The sequence below is a fragment of the Poeciliopsis prolifica genome, unplaced genomic scaffold (assembly GCF_027474105.1).
Source record: "Poeciliopsis prolifica strain line A6 unplaced genomic scaffold, Auburn_PproV2 SCAFFOLD005, whole genome shotgun sequence".
NCBI lineage: Eukaryota > Metazoa > Chordata > Actinopteri > Cyprinodontiformes > Poeciliidae > Poeciliopsis > Poeciliopsis prolifica.
Window position 1 is genome coordinate 18,630,913 of NW_026562380.1, and position 9,414 is coordinate 18,640,326.

The 9,414-nt window shown below is 42.6% G+C and overlaps 1 protein-coding gene across 1 annotated transcript in view; it reads left to right on the plus strand.

The window, feature by feature from the left end:
- slc24a3 (solute carrier family 24 member 3) overlaps positions 1 to 3,826 on the plus strand; it is a 39,038-nt gene extending 35,212 nt beyond the window's left edge. The window contains exons 13-17 of the mRNA XM_055029426.1: positions 23 to 189; positions 358 to 472; positions 1,973 to 2,085; positions 3,461 to 3,526; positions 3,620 to 3,826. Of these exons, the coding sequence (XP_054885401.1) occupies positions 23 to 189; positions 358 to 472; positions 1,973 to 2,085; positions 3,461 to 3,526; positions 3,620 to 3,769 (611 nt within the window). The 3' untranslated portion in view covers positions 3,770 to 3,826. The remainder of the gene's footprint in view (positions 1 to 22; positions 190 to 357; positions 473 to 1,972; positions 2,086 to 3,460; positions 3,527 to 3,619) is intronic.
- The last annotated feature ends 5,588 nt before the right edge of the window (positions 3,827 to 9,414 follow it).

Here is a 9,414-nt window from a genome sequence, read left to right on the forward strand (position 1 = left end):
GTGTTGGCCTGTGTGTCTGCAGCTGGTGTGTTTAACAAGCTGAAGTGGCTGCTAGCCTGGCCTCTGTGCCTGGTGCTGTTCTTTACCGTCCCCAACTGCTCCAAACCACGCTGGGAGAACTGGTTTATGGTCTCCTTCATTTTCTCCACCCTTTGGATTGCCTCCTTCTCCTACATCATGGTCTGGATGGTGAGTTTTGTCCTTACAAACTAAGACAAACCCAGTATTGCATTCAGTGTTGAGGGTCAATGCATGACCCCCTCAACACAGTCAGGTTTAGAAGCCGTCTGCACCTTCATACAAGTCTCTTGTATGACTTCCAGGCGTAAGGCACAACCTTCTGTCTCCGTGTGTCAGGTAACGGTGATCGGCTTCACACTGGGGATTCCCGATGTGATTATGGGCATCACCTTCCTGGCAGCTGGCACCAGCGTTCCCGACTGCATGGCGAGTCTGATAGTGGCGCGGCAAGGTGAGACACCTGTGAGGCGGCCAACGAGCAGAGGCACCAAAAGTCTTGACTAGAGTCCCGTTCTGTCCCTCCCATTTTGTGTCCAGTTCAATGCATCCGGTACAAACCCCCTCTCAGGAATGGCCGCGCTCTGCCGGTGAAGAGTGCTGCAGCAAAGACTATGCTCTTACTGGTGTATAAAAAAACACTATTTAAAATTGAAACAAGCTAATCGCTTAGCTTGGCACGAAGCCATTAAACCAGGGAAAACCCTGCATAGCTGACATATCTGGTTCTGATGCTGAAGCTTCTTCTTTTTTCCAAGTTTAAGTCATTTTGCCCCATTAATTGACTGTTTCTAGAAAATAGAAACATTTTTCCCACCTTTAAATCTGGCATACATTCCTCTGCCAGTATAGGGTTGGTTGGTCTCCTTATAACTCCAGAACTACCTTCATTCTTCATGGTAAATTTTCATTTAGGAGGCAGCTGACGATTCTACAGCAACTTTGTGATGCTCTCCGGTTAACATGCCTGTCATCAGTTCATCTGATCATATTTTGCAGTTATTTATAACAAGGTGCAGTGAATGTTTTCATTTTTATATTTTACTTTTCTTCTGGCTTTTTCTCCTTGGCATTTCAACATCCTTTTGACTAAAGTACTAATTCATTTGTGCCCAGATTAGGTCTCGATTCCTGCAGTGAAAACACTCCTTACATAGCATTTTACAACACTTTTCTATCCGTCTATGTCTTTTTATGTAAATAAAAACAGGTATGCAGTGTTTTTCAAATTATTGAAAGTCTTTATGATTTCTAAATTATTGTAGAATTATTTATTTCTCGCCTGATCAGAGAATGTCAATAGCTTTAGGTTGTGTTCAGACATTTTCTTTTTTTTTTTGCCCCCCATGCACAAGAAGTCCTACCTCAAATTGAAAAGTCAGCCACTCGTCATCAAGTGTCAGAGTGTAAATGGAGACTTCTTCATTCTCCCACCGTGACACGACGGCCAAACAGCAGAGTCTAAGAGAAGCCTCCATCAAACAGGTTTAGAGGGGAGCAGATGAATCACATGGAAACAAGCGACCAAGGCGTTTCCTGTCATCTTGGGCCAGGAAGCTAAAAGAAGATGGAGGGAAAACAAGCTGGCAGGAGTCCCATCCTCCCTGCTTTCATCTGTGTTTATTCTCACTCTTGCCATTAAATATTGAAGCGGCTGTGTATGCGTGTGTATGCGTGTGCATGCGTGTGTATGCGTGTGCATGCGTGTGCAGGTTTGGGTGTCTGAAAGTGGGTTATGTCAGGCCAGGTGACTCACAAGCACATGGGGGCTTCCCATGGCTACAAAGAGATTTTTTCTTTTTGAAGTACAGACTTGACTTTTGGATATCAGTACCACAGTCAGCATCACTAATCTTCCACATGCCCACCCACCTTCAACTCTTCTGTCTCTCCCACCCGCCTTCGTTTCTGCCCTTCGTTCATTCTGTCTATTCTTTTCTGTTGCTGTCTCCAGGTATGGGAGACATGGCCGTGTCCAACTCCATCGGCAGTAATGTGTTTGACATCCTGGTAGGGCTCGGCCTCCCCTGGGCCCTGAAGACACTGGCCATTAATTACGGTTCTGCTGTAAGTCCAGCTGTAGACCTCCTGATTATAAAGTTTCTAATATTTACACCACTGTGACTGTCTGAATGTCAACCTTTTGACCAACTGCCTTTCTTTGAATAGATTCAAATCATCTGAGAAACATCATGTATGTTAAAAACAGATCTGTGTATAAGTTCTGGCAATAAAGACAAATGCCTGAATCTGAATTCAGCGTTTGTACTTCTGGGATCTCAGGTCCTTTTTAGCGTTTTCTTCTTGTTCCCATTTCAGCGTTCTAATATTTGATGCAGCTCTGATGTAGAAAAAAAAAGAGAAAAAATTTAAATATATGTATATATATATTTCACATGTCTACAGTCTTTGACAGGCACTTTTTATCATTTTTAGAGTTTTTTTTTACTTATTTTATTTTAAGGTACGTGTGTCAAACACGAGGCCTGGGCCTATATGTGGTCCACCAAAACGTCATGTGGCTGTCCGTCAGTGTCACGCCAGATTGTGACTGACAAGCGCTAAGACCCGCCTCCGACCTCTGATTGGTTGTTTGTTAGCACTGGGAGAAAGCAGAGACGCTCAGTTTTTTCGCAGGTTGTCTGTTTCATAACATATTGGCTTGATATAGTGACACTTCAAACAAATATGAAAAAAAAAAACAGTTTTAATAAACGTTACATGCTGCAGCTTTCCCTGCTGTACAGTGCTTGGGTTGCTAACGTGCTGGATGAATAAAGCATGGTGCTGAGTCGTCACCATCAAAATTCCCATTATTAATGTAGAACCACCCGAAGCAACATATTGTGCTTTTCAATCGAATTCAAAATTACTTTATTTATCCCAAAGGGAAACTGACGTCTCCATAATTTGTACCATTCAAGGATCAAGAATGGTAATGTGGACAGTAATGAGATGGGCAGGAAGGATTTCCTGGAGTAATCAGTCTTGCAACAAATGTCAGTGGGCCTCTGACTGAAGACCTTTGCAGTATGATGTTCAAATGTCATGATGGTCTCGTGACATTTGAACAGGTCAGCATCCAGGCAGCAGAGACAGCAGTAACATGTCCTGGTCGACGTTCTCGTTTGCTTTTGCCAGTCCTCTTCAGCCATCTGTCTGTGCGTGTGGTTAGAAACCCGGGCAGAGTCAGGGATACGATCTACGCTGTTTATGATCAGTGGAAGAGACGGTTTGAACTTCCTCCTTCTCTCTCTGCATCCATGAAGCCTCCTGTTCAGTTCCTCTGGGATTTGAGGTTGTAGTTTAAAAAAAAGAGGGTGACTTTGTTGTTTTGTTTCATTCCCACAAACTCTGGAACAGTGATAATACCAAATTGAAATTTGTGCAGGAAGATCTCCAGATTGTGTCTGATAACGTGTCTCGTCTCTTTATTCCACAGATTAAGCTGAACAGCAAAGGGCTCATCTTCTCCGTGGGACTCCTGCTGGCGTCTGTCTTCCTTACGGTGAGTTTGTGTCTCACGCGGACGTCTGACTCTTCTTCCGTCCAGCATCTGCACTCATGAGCCTCATGTCCCTCTGCTTGCTGCCATGTCCAGGTGCTGGGAGTCCACCTGAATAAGTGGACGCTGGACAAACGTCTGGGACTCACGTGTCTCTTGCTCTACTCCATCTTCCTGTGCTTCTCCTGTCTCATCGAATACAACATCTTCACTTTTGTCAACCTGCCAACGTGTCGGGAAGACTGAGACGCACCAGCATTGCCACAGACACACACACACACACACACACACACACACACACACACACACCACACACACACACACACACACACACACACACACACACACACACAAAGTCCAATTCACAGGTCGTGTTACGGAGGCGATAGCCGGAGTTTGACAGAGGATCTAAGTCAGAACAGACTTGTTTCTGAGTCTCTTGTTTTTGGAGAGGTCCCACTCTGCTCTTTTTTGGGTGCTTGTTTTCCTGCTTGGTGCAATATGGAGCTGCTCTGGTGTTTACTCCCAATCAGACTAGAGTGTGGGACTTTTTCCAGGAGCAGAGATTGGCTAATAACAAGCCGTCACTGTGCTCAACACACACACACCCCCACACACACACACGCGTACGCACACACACAAACTCACACCTTTATATTACTGCATGTTTCTCACATAAACATGTTTTATTTTGAAGTGTTTAGGTGTGACGTTTCCTAGCTGCTAACTCTTCCTCCTCGTAGAGGAGAGTAAAAACGATCAAAGCAATGACGAGGCGGGCGGAGTCTCAGCTCAGCGCTTCAGCTGCAGAGGAGTTGTTTGGGTTGTTGGAAGTCTCCCGGTAGCAAACAGACCCAGTTTATGCACATGTGCACATTATGTCCAGTCAGAGTCACTTTGTTCATGCTTCAAGCGTGTATAGACGTGTGTAGAGACAGTCTTCCTCTTCTGCTTTTAGACGTGAAACTACAGACAACCAGGGCATTACCTTTTTATGAAGTGACTCACAGTTGTAGTGTTGTTTTTTTACTCCTTCTTGTACATACCCTCCTCCTGTATATAGACCCCAGATGATTTATTTATTATTTATTGATGACACACACACACACACATCTTGCATTTCTCCCGAGGTCACAGAAACAAACAGAAGAACTCCACTTCAACACAAAACAAGCACAACGACTTCTGATCTGGGATTCTGCGTGTGGAAATGTCCGATTTGCACTGACCAGCTCCACGAAGAACATCCTTATAAAAAGAAGAGGATCTTGATTTTTTATTATTTTTTTTAATTATTATTATTACTACTTTGCTGCTTTTGTCCTCTTATAGACTCCAAGTTAACAGACACAATATAGATGGGTTCAAAGTACTGAGACTGGACCAGGGCTGACCGTTCTGCTCTGGACTCGTCTTATTTTGGGACTTCTTTGTGTTTCGTACTGACAAATGTCTGGATTCGTCCGCTTAAGTTTTGTGATGAGTCAAAAAGTCCTAGAGTTAGAGCATGCACTGTTGTGATTTAATGTAAGCCGTGAAGGGCGACAACGTCCTTCGAGAGGCGGCGGCTGATTGTGAGACCAAACATGACTTTCTGACAGATGAGCTTTGGTGACTCCGTCAGTCCAGACAGCTAATCCAACAAAACCAAGACTGTTTCAGGATCCAGTTCACGCATCAGTGGTATCCCGTTTCAAATCAACTGGTGTTTTAATGTGCAATTCATTCCAATCGCACATTTTTGTCTGTGCGTCAGTCAGAAATATGTGTCTGACAGGATCTTGTCTGTTTATTTTATGTTTTTTTTTCTGTAAATATTCATTGCTCTGAGTGGGAAACAGGGGTTGAAACTTAAGTAATGCAATAACTACAAGCTTACTCCCTTGTCAGGTTGCAGCTTTAAAGACGACGAGAGGTCTGACAACACAATCTGAGACGAAGCCACACGCGGTTTTGAGGTCACGAGAATGAGACAAGATGGCAGCAATATCTTTGGGAAATTTTAATCCAATTTTCTTTGTTTTCACAAACAGTAAAAGGTTTCTTTGCCTTGTGCTTCCTGAAGCTCACCCTTAGTTTTAAGTTTCAGTGTTAAAGCCAGTCCTGGTGATAGATAAGTCCTTAAACTGAAGAGGATACAGATGCATTGGGAACACCATGAAATGACCCTTTAGTTTTACCCCAATAGGACAGCAGATGCTAACCTTAGCTTTGTTAGCAGCCGTGTTTCTTCAGTGTTTTCTGTACCTGTGTGCTGTCAGCTAGTCTAATGACCAGAGTCTCAAGGGTGGCTGCAACAGGATTGTCAGGATTAAAGACGCAGTTTTAAATGTCACAGATTACATGTGCAAATTCAGCTTCCATCGTGGAAAGCTCTTGTCATGTGGGATTCTGTAGAAATCAAGTCGACTTTTGATATTTATTGATTTACTCATGATGAAATATTATTCATCTTCTTGCTATGATCGGTCTGATTCAAATGTCAGAGTTTCTCCCGCTGTATCAATAGGAAGTCCAGTTAGAAAGTAAAGAATGACTGAGTTCCAAACACAAATCGTCACCTTCATTAAATAAGTTATTTTTGTGAAAAAGCCACCTCTCCATTGCCAAAAGATGATTTAAGCCTTCCTTAGTCAACGACGGCTTTGTTTGTTAAAACCTAGAGAAAATCTCATTGACTCACATCTTAATGATCCGTAAACAACTTTGAGTTTCATTTTTGCTCAATTGACGGTGAGTCTCAACCTCTCTAACGTTTTTGTATATATAATAGAATATTTAATGTTGCCATGTCTTTGTGCTTCCTCTGATTTCCTTGTTAAACACCTTGCTGATAGGGAAAAGTTCTCATCCCTCACTGGCGCATGTTGTTTGTCATCTCCACCTGTAGCAGGTTGGAGTTTGGTCAGTCAGGACTGATCAAATTGAAAAAAATCATCCAGTTCCAGGCTCCAGCTGATCTCTGCTTGTGCGACTCTTCAGGGTCGTGGTGGTTTGAGTCAAATTTAGAAAACTATCAGCGATGCCGTCACGTTCTTTTACCGGCCGCCCAGTAAAGAACAATTTCCCCTGCTGTTCCCCATCATCCTCGACCTCCACCTTACTCTTATGTGTCAGAACCGTGGCTATTCCACAAAGTATTGCCAAACTCTTGTTGCATCGGGATGCCCTCCACACTCATGGGGTTCTTCCAGGGCACTCAGGACCAGGCCTCACTGCTGCGTGTAGCGTTGGCGCACCACTGATACTTTGCATATTCTTCCATATCTCCTCTGCAACCCACCCAAAACGCTGATACGCCACATTGCGGTTATGGTCCGTTCCACCATCCTGTGTGAAGCTGCCACAAAACGCTTATATGTGGAATGAAATTACTCTTTTTTTATTGTTTTTTATTTTTATTTTATCTGATATATTTAAATTCTGAAAACGTACAGTGCTTTGACAGTGAACACTGCTCATAGTCTCTGCACTGCACGGTATTCTCTCAGTGTTGGGAGACATCTCCAACAGCAACTGCATTATAGTGATTAGCTTGTCTTTCTTTATCATATGTATCTAAGATCAGCTGCAGCATGCACTTTACCAATCCTCTGTTCTGGGTGTGTAGAGTTTGTTGTGTTTGCTAGTCACTGCGTACACCTACTCCTGATGAAGGCGTAGAAAAGTCCAGAGCAGTGGACTTCTGCGTTCACGCTGCAGCCTAAAGTGACCCGACTCCGATTTAGTTCTGTTGTTTGTTTGTTTTGACCTAATGCATCCTGAATATGATCGTTTTATGAAGGTCCGAACAACACAGATCAGATTCTATTCGAATGTGACCCTGATATCCGATACGTATCCGATTCAAATGTGACCCGATACCGATACTTGTCACTATTCTGCGTCCTGACACGCAGCAGCAACCATGACGGACCATAACGAGGATTAAGTTGTTAATATTCTCTCTCCTGTCGGAGAACAACTTCAAATGAATAAGCTGTGCTGCACTTCTTCTTCTTCTTCTTCTTCTTATTCTCTATGGCGGCTGGCAAAACATGAAGCACGCCTCTGTGTGACATCACGGCGCCCTCTTCAAAAAGTCTGAATTGGGTCACTTCAGGGTCACTTAAGGTGAACGCAGCCATAGTGCGGAAGCGTCACTGCTCTGCACTTTAGTGTGTCTGAAATCGACCAAATCACCAAGGACTCCCATCGTGATACCAGGTACCTTTATAAGAAGATTTTTATATAGTTTGTGATATTCACATTGGTGAAACACTGATTATGTATATATGTGTAAATATATGTGTAAATGTATTTATATATATGCATATATTTTTGTCTGACTATATGTGTGGGAATATATTTTCATAGATTCTAGGTATCTCCTGTACTCTCCCCTTGTTTTCATGTGCTTGAAGCGCCGTTTGTTTTTAAGTTTTTTGGGGTTTTTTTGTTTTGTTTTTGTTTGTTTTTTTTAGATTACATGCATGGAGATATTTCGCAATGTCAAATTATCTATGGAAAATCTTAATGTTCTTTGAAATGAGAGTCAAACGGTTTCAGAGAGAGCACTGGATGCAGGTTGAATTCCCGATGGTTTTGCTTGCTCTTTCTTTCGCCCCAGGTTGTGATGAGCGACTGTGAGCGTTTGCTGACGACATGGTCCTTCGCATGTCAGAGCTAGTACCTCTTACCACATACATGGATTTAACAAAACTGAGTACTTTGTGTTTAAATGTTTCAAATATAATTTCAGAAACCATTTTGCATCAATAAAGTTGTCTTTGATTAAAGAGTACATTCTGCTTGTTGCAAGAGTTTGTCAGACCAACCAACGGCATTTAACATGTTTTGCTATACAAAGGATATACAGTTATGTATCTGTATGTACAAATACGATGCAAAAATAGCGTTTTTCTTATGCTACATTTCCCTTATTACACTAACTCGATTCTGGCCAGCGATACAATCTGGACACTTTGCAATAACAATCTTACGTGGCAGCATTACCAATACCTCCATCATTTAATCTTTTTTTTCTGGTCTCTTCTGCTCTGAGCAGGCCGTGTTCAAACCAACACATCATCACCATCCTGGGAGGCTGCAGTGAAAACCACATGCGGTACTGATGCAGTAATTTGCTGAAAAAGAAGCACAGAGCCTGAGAGCAGACGACATGCAGCACATGGACACGCTCTTCAGTAAGTCCACATTTCTGGATTAAAACACTTTTCTTATTTCACTGATTTAATATTTAATTTTCTCACTGAATGTTGGGGTGAATTATTTTGTATCGGTAGTTCAACGCTGATTTAAAAGACCTTTGAGGATTTTCTGATTTAATGAGCTGCGTTAAAAAGTCCAAATGTCAGTTTCAGACACTCTTTCTTGGCGCCCTCTTGTGTACCTTTTTGTTAACTACAGTTCACCTTCCAATCATTGACTTTTAAGATGCTTTATTTTCATGGTTTGCCCCTGTACTGTGTCTGTATGGAGACTTGATCCATCCCGACCTAACCGGAACCCGAAATGCTTCGATATGAAGAACACAGGCGACATTCTGTCAACTCCTCGTTGATGCAGGACGCTGATTTAAATCCATGCTAACTGTTGCACGTTTCCATATTTATCTGCAGAAAGCTGAATGGGCTTACAGAAGCTCCAGGGCTAAATGGGTGGAGGAGAGGGAAAGAAGCAGCGCCTGCTTTTGTGACTCAGGAAACACAAAAGCAACTATTACTTTTGTGTAATCAGAAGCAGTAAGCAATTTTCAATCACAATGAAGCAGGGCACTGTAACACTTATACCCAAACCTGGTTAAAAAAAACTCAGATAATTTAAGACCCCTTCACATTATTACACACTGAACACATGTTTTATTTGGTTTTTGAAGGACACAATGCAGG